The sequence below is a fragment of the Apteryx rowi genome, unplaced genomic scaffold, assembly GCF_003343035.1.
Source record: "Apteryx rowi isolate R43461 unplaced genomic scaffold, aptRow1 scaffold_29, whole genome shotgun sequence".
Taxonomy (NCBI): domain Eukaryota; kingdom Metazoa; phylum Chordata; class Aves; order Apterygiformes; family Apterygidae; genus Apteryx; species Apteryx rowi.
The window spans coordinates 3,371,663-3,393,564 of NW_020449307.1; the positions used below are offsets into that span (position 1 = coordinate 3,371,663).

At 39.3% G+C, this 21,902-nt stretch overlaps 1 protein-coding gene across 1 annotated transcript in view; it reads right to left on the minus strand.

Moving 5' to 3' along the window:
• The window catches only part of DIP2C (disco interacting protein 2 homolog C), a 328,359-nt gene that overhangs the window by 28,599 nt on the left and 277,858 nt on the right, over nt 1-21,902 (minus strand). Inside the window, exons 30-32 of the mRNA XM_026069254.1 lie at nt 19,257-19,387; nt 8,553-8,721; nt 7,435-7,605 (exon numbers count right to left, since the gene is read on the minus strand). Of these exons, the coding sequence (XP_025925039.1) occupies nt 7,435-7,605; nt 8,553-8,721; nt 19,257-19,387 (471 nt within the window). The remainder of the gene's footprint in view (nt 1-7,434; nt 7,606-8,552; nt 8,722-19,256; nt 19,388-21,902) is intronic.

Genomic DNA, 21,902 nt, shown 5'->3' on the forward strand with positions numbered 1-21,902 from the left:
AATTGGTTATCTTTTAAAAAATAGAACTAAACCTGAATTGATTTATAAAATAATGGACACAGTCAAGTTTGAAAATCAAAGACAATCACGATGGCATTTGTTATTTTCAGTGTGAATGAAACAGTTACAACAGACAGCTAACATTTGATGAAACCTGCATCCAGATAAAGCTATATTAAACTTGTTTGCAATTTCATAGAAGGATCTGAAAATCCCCAAATCTCCAGACTCAATTTCTAGTCTGTCCCACTGTTGGAAGCTGATAGGTGGGTATTGAGGGAACATGAAAATCCCCTACCTGCTCGGCCAGCTTCCCCAGCCTGTGAGGCTATAGCAGCAGAAATAGCAGGGATGAGGGAGAGAAGGAAAGAAGGTAACACAGACAAAAATAATAATAAAAAATGGGAATGAAGGGTGGGAGAAAAAAAGAGGAGAATGCAAAAAGCAGGGAGTAAAATAAAAAGAAAAACAATGTCAAATACAGGAATCTTACAAATTAACCATTATACCATTAAAGGTTAAAAAAAGTAAAAAATGAGGTGTCAACATTTTAGTAGAGCAACAGAAGAGACAGCTATAGACTGCTAACCTTGGACAAACAGAYTTAAATGGTTTTAGGACACTACAGAAAATGTTGTTAGTGGAAAACATGTGTCTAGTATACTGTTTTTCTTGTGAAGAAGTCAGTAAATATTATGGCCCTGCTACTTTAATGCACATCCATTGAAACAGGGCTTCCAGGTCTGCATTTTGCTAATAAAAYAGGTTTGTAAGCGATGTCCTCTGGAAACCATCAGTAAGCTTTCTTTTGGGAAAAAAAATTAGTAGACAATGGAGAAAGAAAAAGATACTTACACCTTTTTTTCATACAGATTAACCTGCTCCTAGGGTGAAATAAAATCAAGGCTTCTCACGCAATCTAATTACTGTAAGACCATAACTAAATGGAGTAACTTCATAGTTCAATAATTCTTCATTCTTAGTCTATTTGCCATGATAAACAGTGTAATAAGTATACAAACCAGTAAAATTAAAAGCCAATAAAACCCCATCAGTTCTCCACCGTATTCGATAATGCAGTGTAGAGACAAAATACAGTGGTGACTAGTTCTCTTTCTCACTAAGCTGCTACTGTCATGGGGAATATCTAACCCAGAGGGGACTGTGGGGTTGTGAAAATAAACCTCTCAGAGAGCACTGCAGTTGTACACCCCTTTCATAAAACATATGAATGCCAACAAAGTTAAAGCCTACAGGAAGCTGCCACAGCAGCATCTATAAATAGGTATATTTTAGGCACGGGGGAAGATGAAGCATTTAAAAAACAGGATGAGTCTGCTCATTACATGCTGCCTAAACATAGAAATATTATTAATAATCCAGGTTGAACAGTGCAGTGTGACTGCAACAAAGCATGAGAATTGCTAAAATTCAGCAGTTACCTAACGCATCACTGGTGAGTATACTGCAGGTCCGGAGAGGACTCTGAGAGGACCAGAGCCACATATGGCTTGTAACTAAGACCTCAAGAAAGAGCAGCTGAAGCCTCAGCACCCTCCTTCTGGGGCCAGCTGTGGCTTAGAGCACTGTGAAACCCACTGTTTCAAAAGAGGCAGAGTCTGTACCGAGACCTGAGTGACCAGTTCAACTTGCCTGTGCAAACTGACTTTGCAAGGCAGAGACATTACAATGCTGGCAGCAGACAAACAACTACATCACTTTTGTTGTTTCTGATACTTAGCAAGTATTTCCTTGTATGCTAGATAGTGTACAAAGAAATAAAACGGGACAAAGACCATTTTCTGGCCGAAAACTAGCTCAGCATAGGTCACATCTATTGGACTAATCTCTTCCCCGCGCACAGGCTGCCAATGGGGAATCATTCCTGGCCCAGGCAAACTCTGCAACATGCAGGCATACACTGTCTGGGAGAACACTGCAGGTCAAAACCACGCCAAGGACCACCCTAACAAGTTAGAATTATGGATGATCACTTGTCAGCACTCAGCTCTTACCTAATTTCCACTGAAGCCAAAGGTCTACCTGCAAGCTCTCCCTTATTYCTCTCCTCAAAGTTAAAAACCATGAACTAGGCAATCAGAAGTCCTAAGAATTAAAAAAAATATTTTTTTTCTATCTAAGGTTGTGGCCTTAATATTCATACTTCTGAGTCTATTGATAGATGTTCAAAAATGGACTTTTTGATGGACACCTAACAATTTCATGTACCTAAGCACAGCAGCTGAAGCTGTGAGAAGAACTTCATAGCATGACTCATAATAAAGGCAATAAATGCAGAATCTGAAGGAACTCACCCAGAGCTGTGCTACATGGGTAAATGTGAATCATACTCTAGAGTTGTGACAAAGTGCACAGTCTCCTGTTGCACTCTTCTCAGAGCAATCCCTTAACGGCAATTCCCCTTATTACTTTGGATATGGAAGATCCTCAAAATGTGTGATGTATCACCAAGTAAAAAGAAGCATTAGCTTTACMCTTAAATTTACTAATGAAGTTCCCTTTGCTAGACAGTAGGGTGGGATTCATTTCATACAACCGCAGCCATCAAAGAAGCTGGAGTGTAGTATAAGGTAGGAAGTATCTCCAGATAGTGATCCACCCCTCCCAAGACGGGCACCTGAAACAGGCCAAATGAAGCTCTCTTTGGAAGTATTACTCCCTTCCACTGACTGTAGATGGATACTGGATAACTTGCTTATGTCACTTTTAACTGACTTAAGGTCACTGAGGTTAAGCAAAGCAAGATGAATCCCGCTCTCCTGCCCCAGCTTAGGCAGATTTGCTAGTACATTTTCAGGGTTAACTAAGGAAAATGAACAATTCATGGAAGTTTTTCCTCAACTGAAATTAAGTAGCAGGTTAAATAAAAATGAAAATATTTATTTCAAGTATTTAAATGGAAATTAGCTTAAATCCTAGAGAACCATCTGCGCCTTTGTAAGAAAAGGGCTACTTTTCATGTCTATTTTTCTCTCTCTCTTGAGAATGCTGAGATGTTAGTTAATGAGAATTAAAATATGCTGGATGCAATCATTTCATCTCAGAAATCCCTGGACAATTAACTGTGACTATACAGGCATAAGAGGTCAGACAGTAATGGTATTTAAGTGCCTAAAGATGAAGACAATTATTTATTTTCAGAAGCATACCTCTAAAAATCTAGTCCAAAGTGACTGCATCAGAAGAAATATAGTAAATTTGCTCTACATTTGAGAGGAAATGAATACAAATGATAATGCATTAGTCTGTCAGTGATCCTAATCCTGAAATTATGATTCATTTGGAAGGCTAAAGCTCTTCTGTACCAAAGGGATTATCATAATGATTTCCTTTTCAAAGTAAACTTTAATAAAAGGTCAAATTCTGCTACAAAGTTTTTACACACATACATACACATGTATATATATTTGTATGTACACACACACACACCCCTCTTCTATTTGGAAGGGAGGAAAATAGAAAAAGCATTTTGGAAAAATCAGTATACTCTCCCCATGAAGCACTTGAGTTTTAATTTATCCCAAAAAATTGGAATTGAAGTGAAGATGATATTGAATATCATATTCAAGCTCAGTTAGAGCCTGCCCATACAGAAGGCAACCTGGATAGGCGTTTTGCTGGCAAGGGGCAAAAGCTGAACAGTGAGGTACGTTCAGAAAAACAATTAGTAGACACAAGTTTTAGAAGGAATGTAGAGTAAGCTGGATTACAGCTATTCCTACGGTAGATGGAGTTGTAGGAACCACATGCTGATCTCTTGGACTATGCTACTTGGAAGAACAAATGCAAAGGCAGATGCTATTGACTCAAACACTTTAGAAGTATTTTTATGAAGTGTTCAAAATCTAGAAATCATGAACCTTTTCTGGAATATATTGGAGACAATGCTAATTTAAGGAACATTGTTGACCAAGGATTAAAATTCATTCTGTTCAACACTCTAGCAAACAGAAGAGACCACAAGCTATGCTGGAATATTACTAGCCATAAACTCCCAGACTTTTTGGAAAGAGCATYCAGTCTAATCCAGTACCATCTTTGGCAGTGTCTAGTACCAGATGCTTTAAAGGATGCAATCCTGTATCTTTATATTCTCTATCAAAATTACATGTTTTGCAGTGGTGCTTATAAGTAACATCCTCAGTAATATTTCAAACTCCTTTAAAACTACCCTTGGCTTAGATGCTTCAAAACCTATTCCACTTGGAAGGACAATGTTACCAAATTTAGACTGTTCTGAAATGGCTTTTCTTCATTCCAACCACTCTGTTCTTTAGTTAGCGTATTGCTGTTAGTCTGTCCTATGGACTGAGATGCAAAATCTTAGTATAACTAAATGAAGCCTGACACTAAGCTAAATTATCAGCCAGGTTGTAAATTACCTCACTTGAGGCCCTCATTTTGTGCTATTCTTAAATTCATAGTCAATACCATTGTAATATTCCTTTGTGTGTGATCCAATTTCATAGTTTGTTTCAAGAACTCGTTCAAGAAACTTGTGCAAACAACCATCTAAAAAGCAAACTTCAGACAAGGAGCTAACACAATCACAAGGCAGATATCCATATTCAACCAAAAAACAAGCCAAACTCCAAACCAGTTGGGACTTCCAGTTTCTCTAAGTGTATTTGGCTTTCCTGCATGTTACTTCCAGTGGGGCTCATTTGAACTCCTGGGCATTATATCCGGCTTACGGCTGTTTAGTGCCATTCCCTGATCTTATGTTTGTCCTGAACAAATGACTTTGCCTCTCAGTGAAGCAGCCACCACTTATAAACACTCTGCAGACCACTGAAAGCCAGAAAGGGAGATTTTCATTAGCGACACAAGCAAACTTCCCCAGCCAAGAGAGATCTTGCCCTTGTTCTCTACAGCATCCTTCTTATCCGGTTCCAACACATCCCAGGACACAGAGAGGGTTCAAGCTACTCTCTAGAAAAAGCTGCAAGGATGGAGACAGCTCCATCCCAGCTCCATAGGGGAGCTGATGGACCCTATCCTGTTGCAGAAGTTAGAGCAGTCAGCCCTCAAGTATGCTCTTTCCCCTCCTCTGTAAAAGAGATCCTGTGGACACTTCAAAATGGCTAGACATACAGGAACAAATTAAAAAATATTGGTACCAAAAAACTAGCTCAACTGGTTCTCCTTCGTTTTCCTCTTCTAGTCTAGGGAAAGCAAGAGAGCTAACACTGCAAGTGTTCAGCTAACGCAGTGCCTGCTGTGCTCCTCCCAGCTAAGTGGTGACTCTGGTCGGACTCCTGACCAAGAAGCACACCAACCTCCATTTGCTAACTGGATTATACAGATATCTTCTATATCATACCGTCTAAGATGGCAGTCTCTAAAGACTTCAACTACACAGCACTCCAGATATGGAAAAAGAAATGAAGAGGCCTGTATTCCCACCAAAAAAATTTCAGTAGAAGAAATTTCAATTCTTCAATCAGCATTTTTTAGGTGAAGTCAATGAGAGAAATATGGGGGAGATGCTGCTTGAGTTCACAGAAGTTTCTCTAAAAAGACAAATTTTTCCCAAGACTATTTCTTAAGATTTATTAGGCTAAAGATACATTTGCTCTGAAGAATTCAGGTTCTGCTTTTGAGATTACAAGAGATTTTCTTGAACTTTATTCCTGGAGAATATTTATGGCAGTAATTACAAAACATCAAACTAAAGAACTCTACCTCTGAGACAAAGAATGACTTTCAACCCTGTTCAAGCTTTGCCTTGTCATATGTTTCATAATAATAATTAAAGTCATCAGCTAAATTAGTCCTGGGCTGAAGGGATACTGTGTTGATAGTCAGTGGGAAGGTAAGAAGAAATGGTGATGTGGCATGGCTCTTGTATTCATTTTCTGATAACATTTTCTGATTCTAATTCATGTTTCTGCTGATCATCAAGGTTACTTTTAGCCAAGGTCCGATGAAAGCCATGATTCTTCAGTGGTGTTCAACAGGGCAAGAGGCTAAGGCAGGCATAATATATTGGTCTGTACTAAAATAATCACCTGTACTTGTCACATTTTTGGATGGTCCCTCTCCTGAAATAAAAAATCCTTACATAAATGACAATCATGAAAAGAATAGCAAGCGCCTTATTTGTAGTTTCACTGAGAAGGGCTATTTCCGGCTTCCATACTTAAACAATTATGTATGTTTATGCATCAAAAATTCCTCAGTGTAAATCAGGGGTAGCTGCCAGAATTGAAATGTTGGACRTACCATACAGAACGCATGCAAGTTATACTGGGGAAACAGTGACTTTGAAGAGGTGGGAGAATTGGTAGGTGATCACATGGCTATGTAACTTCCAAGCCAATGCGGAGGCCAATATGCTAAGATGACTCTAGTATGTATAAAAAGATTAATAAGTTGAAAATCATATTACATCTGAGTAGGACACCTGTTGGATTATGATGGGAATAATATATACAGTTCTGATATCAGATTTGGAGGACCGAAAGGGATGGGGAAAGAGTCATAAAAATGAGATATAGTCCAGGAAAGCATATCTTAAGATTCTTCATCTATTTAACAAAGACTAAGATGTGAATTAGAGTCATGATAGAAATTAGATTTTTACTGTAGGTTAGAAAAGTGTAATAAAATAAAAAGTGGCTGAATCTAAAGTCAGACAAATTTAAACTAGAAATAAGGCAAAATTAATTAAAAATAGAACACCTTATGAAAAAGCAAGTAAATTTTCATCATTTGGAGTCCTGAAAGACTAAATGATATACTGTAGTTCAGCCTAAAGCTATTTGCTTAGTGTACTTGTCACTGGGTGAGAATCTAGAGGCTGTTCAGAAATTCAGACTATAGTCACAGTGCTCCATCTGTCCTTAAAATCAATGATTTAACAAAGATTTTTGAAGAATTCAAGTTAAATCCCAGATTCTCCCTGGGCACTTTCTACCGATTAGTGGGTCAAAATAGAATGAATGCAATAGATGTTGCAAAATAATTTTTCATTGTGTGAGTTATAAATTGCACACACAAAATATCTAYCTACTTAATTAAATAAGGATCAGAATTATTCTATATACAGAAAGAATCCATTTTCTAACACACCAAAGTAGGCACTTGGAAACTGAACTTTACATTACAAGACTAAATACTAACTGTTTTCGGAGCACATAATATGTATTCTGTCACTATCAGGCACTTTTCTGAATTACTGTATTCATGGGCAGAAAAAATGCTATGAACGCAACATGCAGGATGAAGTGTTCACTGACAAAATAACAGCAATTTACTATCTGTATATGTAAGAAGAACATTAAGTACCACATGCATTTTCTTATTATGTCTAAAACCAAGCAGCCAAATGAAACACAATGAATGCTTCTTACTGAGAACCGTTTTCTTAAAACAACTGTTCATTCAAGCCTAAGGTGTGAAAAATCTTACCTGCAAACATATAGCCAGGTTAACTCTACAGCCGAGTGATGTGCTGACAGCCCGTGGATGGAGACCAAGGTCTTTAAATAATTTTGAAAATGACTGAGTGAGAGCTATTCGGGGTCGTTCTTCAGCCACTACTACACATGTCCGTACACGTGAAAGGTCCAGTCCCCTTGCCTAAAAAGAAGTTAAAATGTAACAAATGCCACAAACGGGTAGATTTAAAGAAAAAAGAATAGCAGGACTTAGGTCTAGGAATTATGACTCAAAGAGGAATAGAGGTTAAGCTGCCAGTATAATTTCAACCTTTTCTGAAAGCCAAATGGCCAGGTGATAGTCTAATATCTGAGAAGAGCAGACATACTGGCTTGGCATTTCAACGCTAGCATTTAGAACGAAATGGGTATGCTAATTCTGAAGGGAAGAAATGCCATCTCCCAATAATAATTCAGAACTCCACTGAATAATAGTAAACAGGAAGCATTAACTAGCCTTGAAAAAAACTGATTAGGAAATTGTTAAGTGAGGGTGGTAAGGGCTGGAGACATCATAAATGTCAGTAGCCCGAGCTCTAATTTAYCTCAGTAGCATACTGGAAATTCTGGATGATTTCAGAAATGCAACTTGCTTCCTGGCTTTTAATTTTGGTAAAATAATATAGATATACACACACACACACACAAACAATGAGGACAATCCAGTTAAAGGAATACAGTACTTCTGAGTATGTGATTATTTAACTATAGGGACCAAAACCAAACTGGTGCCTCATATAATCAGGAAATTCATAAAACTCAATATACAATATACTAATCCTCGGGTATCTTGGACTTTTACACCTCCATTTTCCAACATCTGCCTACCAACACAGACTTCAACACAGATCAGAAAGCTTAGGTAAATAAAAGCCTTTCCTTGATGTTTAAAAGCCCTGTGATTTGAAAGAGAATGAGTGATATTAATACACAGCCTTTGGCGAGGCACAGTGTCGGTTCTGTGGAAGCTGCCCTTGCCCGCTGCTGATTTTCCCCTCGCTGCATATATTCAGCACAGTTGTTCTGGGCAGAGAAGGTGCTTGGACACTAGRCAAACGGCATGTTACGCACAACAGCAGAATTACTCACCTTCAGCGACTCTGTTTGCGAACCGAGTCCCTTAGTACAAAGCTCCATGACTGAATAGGAACAAAAAGTGTCTCTCACTTTGTACTGACTCACAGCCAGGAGCCACAGAGCAGGATTGGTCTCCAGTTCTGAGGGAGGAATCAAAATAGACTGGTGTCCTGAATAAACGCTGTAAAGATATAAGACTTGTTAACACGTGCTAAATGAGTCTGTAGATGTTTGCAGGCTATGGGATGCTAGAATTTAAAGTTATCAAAGCACTGGATGAACCACGGTAGTCTTACAAGTGCTCTACAGCTGCAATAGTTTAACATTAAGGGGAAAATTCTGCTTTTTGTTGTACTGTCAGAATCTATGAGGAATCAATAGGAACGTAAGCAGACCGTGGTCCTAAAATACTAATTTACTCAAAATGCCAGTGGGCTTTGCTGTTAGAACTGTACCAAAGAGAACAAAATAGCTAGGTTATTAATTCTGCTAATAAATGGTATCACAATATCAACAAAAATTATGTGTTGCTGACAAATAATTAAGATCGAGCAATTACCATTTTAAGATACCTTGATTAAAAGAGTACTTGATTACTTAACATGGAAATAACTCTCTCCTGCTGAGGCAAGCAGGAAGTTTGCAATCATTTTCAAGGAAGTAAATCTGGCCCCAATTTAACAATAAATGTGGCCTTATATTTTTTCTATGAAGGTTTYATGAACTTTTAAAAATCAAATATCCAACATCTCTTGTTTATTGGATACCAAGGGAGCACAAGTATTGAGAGAAGACAGTTATTAGGGTCCCCGAAGGAAACAGTTATGTCAAAACTAATTGCTATGGTACCAGTGATTCTCCCAAAGGGAATAAAAATATTCCCAAATTGATGCTTTTATTTCCTATGGGCCCTATGCTGATCAGTCATATCCGACAGGCAGATTTACCACCACTTTTACAGTTCCCCTCACATCTGAATCAGTGATTTGTAGATATTTCAAATCAGAACAGTCATAACATAAACCCCCCAAATCATACAAGTTCTGAAAAAGGACCATAAAGCCCCAGAGATTTATGACACACATGAGAGAAATCCATTTGTGACTTGAAAAATTAAAATGCCAGCTTGGTAAAATAAAGCTGACACTTTCAAATCCGAATGCCCGAGGTAAGACACCAAATGAAATTTTATTTTCAGGAATAGTAGCATCTCCATAACACTTGACATTAGGAAGAAAGGAAGATACGCACCTCTGCAATTCTTGAAGATGAGCTGTTCATACAGCTCCCATCCTTGGTGAGTGAGTGCCCCCCTAGACTCCAGATTAGGGCACTTTCAAAAGTTGTACGATTTGGAACAATGTCTGTGACCTGGATGTCTTTACATGGTATGATAAAGGCACAAAAGCTCTACAAATCCAGCCACAATGCCTGTTAATAATCCAAACAGTTTAGGACTCTGCTGGAGTATGAGCCAGAGAATGTCATGGAATAAATATGAACTACAGTTCAAATAATTTCATTTATCACACAGCAAAATCTTATCTTTGACTGCTTGTCCACATTTCCTCCATTCTTGATGATTCATGAGCAGTGACTTGCCATGAAGAGCTGYGTTCTCAGACATGGTCGAAATAACAGCAATAGCACAGGATGGTCAAATGAAGCATTATGCTTTTATGTTGCTTTTATGGAATCAGAATAAAGTCTAACTGAACCCCGAGCAAGTGCTTCATAAGCGTTTGAAAAGAGATGCTGGCAATGTTACCAAAGCCTGGAAAGAGTATGCCCTGAGCTCAACTGACAGATCAAACCCAGCTAAGGAGCAGCAACAGATTTTACTATAAATATTGCTCGACTCTTTCTTTCTTAGCCAATTCTRTGAAGTTTTTCAGGGAAGGCCAAAAGGGTTCAGCTCTTTGCAAATTTAAGGCTAGGGCTCCACAAACAACCAAGGTGTGTAATTGGGCTGGCAAATAAATAATACTTCTAAATAAATGGGAAGTTGTAATCACTAGGGTAAGAAACTGTGATAGGCTCCAACCTGTATAAATAGGGTATACAGAGATTCAGCATCAAACCCATTCCCCCTCCTTAAATCCTTCTAGGTGCCGCAATCACTATTGGGGGAAAATATCTGCACATTAAGAAAYAGGCTGCCAGGGGTTCAAACGTGGGAGAATTATTAGATCGTTCAGAACCACATTAGGCTCCTGAAAGTGTCACTTATTCAGCTCGGCAAAACATCCCAAAAATAAAAACAAAATCAAAAGAACACACATTACCCCTGCCCAGAAAAGTGCATCCAAAGGACACACTACCGGGAAACAGTCCAAAATRGTGGGATTTGGGAATACCAATTCACACCACAGACTAAATCTTTCCCCCTTAGTAACACTAATGAGTGGGGTGAAGTGTCTTCCCTCCTTGATCAAGTTATGTTGGACAAGTAAGAAACATATTTTTGTTCTCTCTCAGTCTCCCACCAACAACCATGCAGCATTAAAGCACCTGGATTTGGGTGCAAAATGACAGCCTCTTCTTGAGACTGAAACAAGCATTCTCACAAGCAGACTAGATAACAACATGCTCTGGCTACAAAAATCACTTTAATTAGACAGAACTAAATTAAGATCTTGCTAGAACCTTTTCTGAGTTTTATAATCCCTCAGAAATACAGGGGAGCTCAGAACTAAGATTCAGGGCAGCAGAAAATATCTACTAGGACGGGAACTTTCTGTGGGGCAGAATCTCAAACGTGTGCTGTTCTTGTCATAAACCTACAGAAAGACGGTATCATGCTTGGAGACAGGATGACCAGCACAGGCCTTGCCTCCCTAGTTGTGGTCTAATGAGCCACATACATCATCTGATTTGCTAGAGCAGTCTGGGGAGCTCAGAGACACACCAGTTCCACAGCTAAGCTGTTTTCTGCAACACCTGGCCACCTTGCTGTCAGTYGTAGCTTGACTCACGTCTCCGAGCCCATCTCAGAAATATTGTGCAGGCTTTGTGAATCACTCCAAGCAACAAAACATTCCTGGTAGTCACATATCCTTGCAAATTCACACTTTATCCTTCCATGTTAACCCCAGAGAAGCTGTATGTCACCAGTGTTTTGGTGGAGAGAAATGCTCCCTTGTATAGCTGGTTGAAAGCTTTTCAGCTTGGTGGTTTCAAATCAGTTTGAGATGTTAGAGGGTTTCTGCTTAACGTGGATACTGGCAATCAAGCAGAAGGCCATGCAGTTGAACAGACTGCAGTTGTGGAAGGCTGCTTTGGAGGATCATGGATAAAGCTAAATGTGGTCCCCGACATCCGGGAACCTTTCCCATCATGCATTCCAACACTGMCCCATGCAGGATAGAGATGTTGGAGACTTTTCTTTGTTAATCCTGAAACAGCGGCATGGAATGAATAGACTGTTTCATCTCTCCTTCTTGAGACAAGACAGCCATCAAGAGACAGTTAAGCCATTATCTTTTTTCTTCTCATACTAGAAGCAACAAAATTGTGGTGAACGTTGTGGCTTTGGGGAGCACAGATGGGACATTAAGGAAAGGTTTTCCCTGGGGGAGTAGTAGTTTCAAGCATTGACTGTCAGAGGAAAGAATTCTGCAGGTGGAGAGTCAATCCTGGGGATTTAAATATAAATCGTGGAAGCTAAAATTACCATTCTGAAATTGAAACGGCATCTGAGGTGTTGGAATCTGTACAAAATTCAAACTCTAGTTGTTTAAATACTGGGAATGAACTGAAGCAAGAACCTTTCTTCCCCTGTTGCAGAATCTGTTGCCACCAAAAGTAACTGTGTCTCTTGATGTAACAGTCTTATAACAGAAGACATAGTGCACTCTGTGCACAGAACTGCAGAGAATATCTGATGAACCTGAATAGCTGTTTATCAGTCTCCATCATTTCTACAAAAGGCAAAAGGAGCAAGCAAAAACAGGTGTAGATGAAAAAGACAGATTATAGAGCATTGCTGCACCATCTTGTCAAAATGACTGTTTGGATGCTGCTGCAGAGTGAAATGAAGTGGTAGTTGAGGTGGGAGATCAACCTTCAGAAATGCTCTCTTTCTTTAGGGGACTGCAAAGCAATTTGGGGAAAAAAGTATTCAGAATCAATCCTTGCTTTGAATAGCCCCGAGCACTTCACTGGTGATGGTGGACAARGCCTTGTAATCTCGCAGTAAATGAAAAGTCTTGTCTGTCTTCACTGGGATAGGGCTGCACATGGACAGAAATGTAGCAGGATGAATTTTGGAGTCATGGTGCCATCAGATCACAACTCCAACTGCACTGATTGGCATGCTGCTTTGGCAGCATACAGAGATGCCTGGAAGTATATCTTAGCAATTAGCTGATCCACTGAATCAAAGATTTACCCCATGCTGTGTTGAGGAAGATTAACAATAAAGTCTGAGTCTTTGTTACAGTTCCAGAAATTTCAGCAGGGTAATAAATGTGGACAAATGGCAACTTCAATTGGAATTGCATTTTGGCAGGCTAATAACTTGCTATTGTCCTTACTCCTTGGTGTCATTCTCAGCTGATACCAGCTGCTTTTCCACCTAAGTGCAGGAGGCAGGTAAGCAATGCTGAGCCTTCTTAGTGCTATGCATTTCTTCTCTGCATTTCTACAGGTGGTGCTGGACATTTGGTGATGAGCACCAGGTATTCGTATTTGGCTTTTGGTGGCATTTGGTAGGGCCCAAAATAATCAAATTGCCATGCACATAAAAAGGAGACCTATTCAAAGCCTGTGAAGAGCCTCAGTATTCTGAGGGAATCAACAGGTGTGAGCAAAAGCCTTCATATTCATCTGGATCAGAGCTTGCAGGAAGGACAGTACAGGTCACAGAGAAGGTGTTTGGGCATATGTCTAAGCTAGGTTTCCTCAGGCTTGGGCTGAAATGAAATCTTCAGCTGGAGACCCATGCATTCACAGAAGAGGGGCTTTTGGAGAGCAAGCAAAGGACCTCATGCTATCTGGAGAGTTCAGAGATAAAAACCAGCATTCCCAATGTGGCATACAGTCCACTGAAGGCAGAGCACTACTACACATGGTTAGTAGACAAGCAGTCAGCACTGGTAGGGCGGTGGTATCTCAAAAAGAAGTTTAGCCTACGAACAGCAAAAGAGATCACTGCGTAGGGCACACAGATTTTCCTAGAAAGGACCTTACCCATAAATCTTGATGGATTTCTGGTGCTGAGAATAGGTCCAGTTTTACAGTTTTCACATGACAGTACTGGAGCCAGTGAGAGTGGAGCCATAACCAAGCTTTTTGTTTTAACTCATGCTCTGGTGCTGGTACAGACATTAGTCTTTGGATAAACACTGAAATACTAGTATTTTGTTCCTTTAGCTCCCGCACTGCCTTTTGGGGCAATGCTGGCTGCCCAGAATGAGAGCCATGTGGTGACTTGAAATTCTTGTTACTGGCATTTCTTCAAAAGGCTTTAACTTCCCCGTTGCAGAGAAGCATTTCAGCAAACTCTGAGCTGTGAAATCAAAGCCTTTTCTAACATTGCCCCCGCTTGCGACTGGGCACTTCTGAACAGACGTGTAACTTGTCATTGGGAAGCAGAGAGAGCACTGTGCCCTTGTCTGAAGTAGAACATACAAAATGATCTAACAAAACCCTAAAATGGTGYACCTCTTAAAAACCTCTTAGAGAAGGTCTTATATGCACAGCATATAAAAGAATGTGTCAAATCCTAGCCAGAAAAGCTGCCTCTCAGGAGAGGCAGCATGTAAGTGACTGCTGAATATTGAGAGCACAGCATCCTGGGTACCAGGAGGGAAATCTAATCAATCAGGGAATAATACACARCAAAACCTAAAACTTTCCCCAAAGTACTGATTGTCATTAGCAGACAATGAGCTAGATTGTCTAGCTAATACAAACATAAATACAACTTAGCAACAACTTTTAAAAATGGAGGCTTTTGGTTGTGAACTATGATTAGGTCCATGTGGCAGCTACTGGGGCAGAAGGAGAGGCAGGTGGTCCCTCAAAGACCCAAGTATGGGAGGAGCAAGGTTACTCCATATGTGTCTGCACACTTGCATGTTGCTAACCGCTGAATCCTGCTCTGGAGCACAAACACATGATCCAGTAGCACCAGGAGTGGAAATCATATATAGAGTCACTTGAAAGAATTTGTGGTGCTCAGCATCATTCCAGCACGAGGTCCCTTTATCTAAGTACTTGAAAGTGAGTAAACAGGTTTGAAAAATTTGACCATTGTTTTCATTTTGTATTGAGGAAAAAAAGTGAGAGTGCCATCTTGCCCTGAACTAAAGAAGTTCCACAGGCCCTTCCTGACTCCCTAAGACCATTCTGTGCTCCCTGCCTAACTTCCCCAAAGTAACATCTGCATGGAAAATCCAGCTAGTCTGCCTTTAGAACTCATAACCTGGGGTTAATTGGATGATATAGTGCCATTAGTGTGTCATGTCTGCTGGGACTGGCATTAGGGACATCCTAAGGTAGGAAGAGGCTAATCAAATCTGGCTCAGTTCATCAGACACAGTACAGTTTGTATTTATAGGCCCTTGCTCAGATTCAGGCCTGCCTTAGCACTACCTTTTGTGTCCCCAATTATTCACCCATGTTAGGGCCTTCAGTCAGGTATACAGAGTCAGTGCAGTTAATACATTGCAGAATTCACATATCAAGGTGATTCAGGATTTCAGGTGCCCTTGAACCTTCTAGACTTGAGGTAGGTGTAACAGACTTATTGTAACAAGCAAAAAACTGTAAATTACCTCTTCTGCAAATTGCTCCTGGCTAAAGACTTCATCTGGAACCGGCACTCCAAAGTGTGCTGCAGCCCCAACTCTATATTTTTCCTGCCCCAATTATGCWAAAGATACAAGAGAGATGGCTGTGTTCATACCCTTCATTTTCCATGTCAGAATCATTCTTTTCTGAGCTGGCAATTTGGGCTTCTTTATGTAGTCCTGCCTTTAATTTGTTATAAATGGGCTAGAAACTGGGTGAAAGGTTCATGTTTGACAGATAGCTTCAAGCTAGACTAGAAAACCTAGCAGTAATTAAATGATTTGTAGCACACTATAGTTTTTTACATAGCAATTCTCACACTAATGCTGTAATTCCTTGCTTACTTCTTCCCCACTTCTGTCTGTTTGCTTCACACGAAACCCTACAGTCTCTCACTGCAGAAGCTACCCAGCAGCACTGCAAGAGCTTGGCACTGCAAGGCAGAGGGAGGAGGAGTGGGAGAGAAGAAGGCTGCTCTCATTACACCTTACCTGGAAAGCTTTCCTAGAATAATTTGATAGGAATCACCATATTTACTGATGTGGCCATCGCAGACTGAAAAATCCAGTTCCTCCAGTCCAGTTTGAGTTTTACAAGCTTGTACTATTACAATCTTTGTTTCTGAGAATTACTAACATATTAAGTAGTTTCTTTAAAATAATTAATGTACTCAGTTTTAATTTCAGCACGGAGAATTCTATCCTCCAACAGTAAAAGGAGAACTACAGTATGGACTAGCTTAGYTGGGCTAAAGTGGAGGGAAAATTCTTATTGTATTTGCTCGCTCAGCAGCTATTAATTAAGTAAATCCTCACTAACATAAGTGTAGGATACTCTGTTCTACCTCACAGGGACCAGCATTAAGTTAGGGAGGGACAATTTAATTTCAGGAAGCAGTTTCAAACAATGAGATTTAGTATTGATTCGTCTACATTAGAGGACATTTGCAATTTTTTTTCTTTTAAAAAACAGAATATATTTTAAAATGTAATGCAAGTTAGAATACTACGATCACCTTCTCAGAATGGAAAAATGACAAAAGAGAAAAATAATGTGTCCTTTTAATGAGTCATTAGTAAAAAAAAAACTGTTAAAATTTGGAAGTTTTGGATGTATGACCCCACCTTGGGCTGCTGCCTCTGCCGCCACACCCAGGATGTGCTGTTCTGTGACAAAGGTTCCAAGGAAACTCTGCTGGAGCATGCAGCCAGTTCAGAGGGAACTTGGTAAATCCCCCTTTTTTTTTTTTCTTTTTAAACATGTATTGCTCTGCTTTGCAAGGTTTCTTTTCTTTATTATTTTATACCCTCTAGGACATAAAATAATAAATTCAAAAAAAAAAAACCCCAAACCTTTGCAAAACTATGCAATCTGTTCCAGACTTACCAAGGGGCTGGCTCCATGCTCCAGCAGGCTTCCCTAAGCAGCTTTGAGCTCACAGAATGCTGCATTCTGGGGCATCGCAGTGGAGCAGGCCAGCACAACATGTAAGCACCTATAACGGGGATAAAAAGTTAGTTTTTCTTTCCTTGTTCAGTCTACGCCCACTTTAGTCTAGTTAATAAAGGACATTGTGGAAAAAGAATTTATTGGAAGATTTTCCCACTTGTCATTTTAACTGCACTCTGTACAGGAGGTTGCATTCTCTTCCTTTTGTATTCCTAAAGTGAAGAATTCCTATTTAACCCTCAAAACCCAATAGCTGATCAAAAAATGAAGATCTAGCTTTATTTCCATATGCCATTAGAAGCATTAATTTAGTTAGTGGGAGTGATGACAGACAATCATAACTTGACAGTAAATCCCTCTGAGGTAGAATCTGGGCTGTAAAAAGTTGGGAAGTATTCTGGTATTCTAAACTACAAAGAGCAAAATGCAAAGTTACAAAGTTTTAAGTTACAAAGAGCAAGTGTCTAGTAGCCTCACAATGTATTTTATGCTATTAAAGAACATATCAAATAACATTCACTCTAAAGTAGCAATGAAATGGAAGTTAAGTTTGTAAGTGAAATTAATGAAGCTTCCTCTGATGTCAGCCTTCTCTAAATGACAGTYGCTATTCAAGCAGGCTGCATCTTCWCTGGTTTTACTGGAACAGGAAATCAGTGGCAAAGCAGAGATTGACATGATGGCTCACGAGATTAGAGTGTGCCTGTCCTGATCTTGGTTCTTTCAACTTGCTTTTTTTCCTTTCTCTTCTTTGAAAATTATATCAAATTTTCTATTCCTTCTACAAGCTACAGAGGAGCACAGACCTTGATTGCTTGCTTTCTCCCATAGGTTTGCTACCTTATTCCAGTTGTACACAATCTTCTCTTGCAAAAGGCTGACTGAGAAGGACCTAAGAGCAACACTTTCTTATTTGTTGTAAATATGGTTCCAGAACAAACACAAGTTTCTGTATTCAGGAGAGTTGTGGGCACCACAAAATTCTTGGTTTCTGGACAGGTCAACATTTTATCTGTATTCTACTGATCTATAATGATGTTGCATACAAGTTATCGCTTGGATGCCCCAGGTCCCCCATTTTCCCATATAGAAATAAGCTCCTTAGCTGAACTCTCCCATCCTGCTTTAACAGTCTTCTCCCGGGGTTAAGTTGCTGAATGCATCGTGATAGATTTAACTTAGCCCACAGCAGAACTAAGGCCGAACAGTGCCAAAACTAGGACACACCACAACACGTTCCACTATAAGAAATATATTCAGCTGACTTAAAAGTATCAACATTTTAAAAGCTTAACTTAAATAGAGGGACCCTCAACATTTGTGAAATGTTTTCTGAGTTTTTGTAGCCCCAATATTTTTATTTTGTATTAGACATAAGTCATTGAAATATTGTGATTTTTCAAAACACAGTAATCTCTAATCACTATGTAAAATTGGAAATAATATTAGTTTAAAGCAACAAATATTGATCAAGAATGAATAGGGTAACACTGCTAATTTTGGGGCCATTTCACATTTAATAACATATGTTTTAAACAGTAAGGGCAGTAAAAAAGGCCAATAGACTGCTTTTAAATAAACAATACTTCCTGAGAACATATTGTTGAAATTGTTGTTAAATAATGTTTTAATGGGGGAATTAGTAAATTGGTAAAAAGTTTATCAAGAATTATATAATTTTTTTTGCCCTGGGTTATCTTAATTTCAGCAACTAAAAATAACATACTGCTAATACCAAAGAGCTTCCAATGGAGCGAGCAAAAATTCTGGAGTACTGCAACTCTAATATGTCTTAGTAAAAATATGCTTGCATACCGTTCCCATTAGCTCTTCCCCTTTGTATCAACTTAGCAACATTAAAAAAAAGAAAGAAAAAAGAAGAAAAAAAAAGATCAGAAAAAAAATCAATGCAACCGCTTTCAGTGCTGAACTGTAACTTCCCTGGAGTATAGAGACTGACAGAACTGCTACAACTTCTAAGCTTCCTATTAATAAAAAATGACTGATACACATTTCACTAAATTTTTTTTTTGGTAGCTTTGCTACTGCCATGCAAGTATCTTTCTCTAATAAAACACAATTTCACGTCTCTCCAAAAATCACATCCACCAATAAGGAGGTCCCCAATATTCACTCGTGCTTTCAGATTAGACAAGGAAAAAGAAGAAAGGATTTTCTGAAGGTAGCGTATCGTCTTCCTCAGAAGAAACGAGKCAGCCCCGGCAGAGAGGCAGTCAAGCAGCTGCAGGTCAGCACACAGCCCCACTGCTGCTCTGCACTCAACCGAGCCTTAAATACTTGAGGCCATGCCCCGCGCAAACAAAACACATCCTCTGTATAGCTTCAGGCAATTTCAATTGCCTCTGTTAGTCCCAGAGATGTTCTCTGCTCTTCCCATCCTTTTATCACTCGCATCATCCTGGTTCTGTTTTATATAACACCGTATTTTAAAAGGTTGGAGAGAAACCTCACCTGCAGAGGCACCAGAGGACAAACCCGAGTCCGCAGTAAGGGTCCAAACAGATAGCAACTTCTCGGGAGGGATAAAGCTCACACTGCAGCTTAATAGAACGACAAAAGGCACTAGTGGCTGCATGAGACATCTGAAAGACAACAGCAAAGTAATTAAAATGATCAACGAGGCCACAGCTCATTCCCAAACTGCGCCAGGTTCTTAAATCAGTTACTGGATAAAGAAAACAAATAAATATTGACTTTGTGCTCTGTGTAAGCATGCATGTAATTTATACCTAAGAAAACATGGTTTTCCTTCAAGAGGTCGTCCAAATAAGCATGAAAGGGAAGGGAAGACAGAGCGAATGTTTGAAGAAAGTTAGGGAGAATTTTGCAAGTGGTTCACATGTGTGCTCCAAGCTGTATGCAAAGCTAATGATAATGAGCTAAATTTGCGAGAAGAACAAAGGAATGAATGACTATAGAATCTGAATGTGATTTGAAGTATTTTGTTATCACCAATAATATACTTCCAAGTACACTTTTCTTGATACAATAAATAATTTTTTCAGTACAACCATTCAGCCATAAAGATCCCTGATAAACTTAGTAAATGTGCTATAAAATGTCTTTATGCTAGCCAGCTCCTAAATGAGAAACAGGTCTTCTAAATCTTGATATGGAAGGTCTCMGAGACAAAATCAGCAGAAAGAAGAAACAAAAAAACTGACCAAAAAGAAATTGTTCAGATTTTTTTCTAGTCACTTTAACTTCTGTTACTGACAGCACCTGAACTCAGCTGTGAGCACGTTTCCCACAAACTCACCTGTCCTGGCTTAGAAGTTCTAACTATAGTGGGAACAGAATTACACCTTTTAATCTTTGTTTTCTCTGTTGATAACAAGAAAGATTTGTGTTAGAAAGACAGCCTGCGCAAGATTTAGCTCACCTAACCTCTGATCTCTGCCACTTACTGAGCGAGTTGCCTTACATGCCATCACAGTCACTGGAGGGGAACAGGCACCTGGAAGGTACAATTTATCCAATCCTAAAGTAAAGCAGGGGATTAAAACTCCCAAAGTGACTTTTTCTCCATTGACTCTGAGTGCCATAACCGACTCTGGACATGTTCCAAGTGCTGTACAAAGACCAGCTCAAACCAGGTGTCCATACTGTGAACATCTGCAGTTTGAAGTGATTAATTCTACTCTCACTGAAACAAGACCAGTTTTTCAGACAGGATTAATGTGAACTCTCCAGGACAAGAACTAGTGTTATTCTTTGAGTTTTTACACCATACAGGGTCCAAGCCAATGAARAAGTTGAGAGTAAACATAAGAAAGTGGAGTTTACTTCCTCCAATATGGCAACCAAACATTTATCAACTTTTCAGAAGCCACAAAAGTATGTTTATCCATTTTTTAATTTATCACCATTACATTATCATATGCCTTAAGGTTTCCGATGATACTTTTATAATTAAATCACTAACAGTGATCTAGCAGATGATCCATATTTACATAAACTTGCTGAATCAGTGATCTAGAAGCTCTGTGACCCAGATACCTGATAATTAAGAGTTCCACAAGAGATTTATCTGGATTTCACTTTAGCCGCCATTAAGCAAATGTTCTTCACCTTGCCCTGGCTTTGACTCTCTTTGAAGCTGTCCAAATACTGACTTTGCATAGTTTGTAGTCATTTCTGCAAGTCTGAGAAGGTGGGATTCAGATTTGATTAAATATGGATGACTGCATCTAAAACAATCATTTCAGGCTCACTTTAGGGGCAATGAAGGCATATATGACATCCATCCTGTCCCAAAATAGATGTTTCAAATAGGTCAGGTGAATTACACCCTAAAAGACCCTGTTTCTCTCTGTTGATTATAGAGGAGCCTAGTGACAAATCCACGTTTGTAGACTTTGCAGCTATCTAAAGTTAGGTGAAATGAATCTTCCAGGAGCATCTGACATGTAACCATCAGCCAGCTCGGCCACTTAACCGTTAGTCAGCTTCGGGCAGGTCACTTCCACCATTCTGTGCTTCAGATTCTCCACCTGAAAACTGGGGATAGTGATGCTTTCTTTGTTTGCAAAGTATGCTGACAGCTTCTGAAAATACATGGGTAGTGCCAGAGAGTATGAGAATTTTAGTACAAGCTACAAGTGGGATACTTCAGCAAAAACTGCTCAAGTAATCATAATCCTTGGACATATAGTAGATAGGAGTAAGGAAGTAACACATAAGAATAAGAAAGTGATTTTACCTCTGCCTGCAGGCTGGTGAAAACAAAACTGGAGTAATACATATGTTAGCAGCTAGAAAAAACAGCTTCAAAATATTACGGCTGAAGGGTTGGAGAAAATGCCAAAATAGAGATTTAAAGAGTTTGAGATGCCAATGTTTGTCATACAAATCCATAAATGAATTTTTTCCTGTTTCCTCTAGTATTACACCAGGTGAATATACCAGAAACATCTGTGGTCCCCTTAACCACATGAAGAAGAGAATATTGAAATCTAATGGCCAGCAGCTGAACTGCAGTAAGGAACAAACAATGAACAAGTAGGCTGACCAGCACTGCAACAAGTAGAAAGGGGATGACTGAGTCTCATTTCCTTCATATCCTGGAAAAAATAGATGCTTCTGTTGAAGAATGCT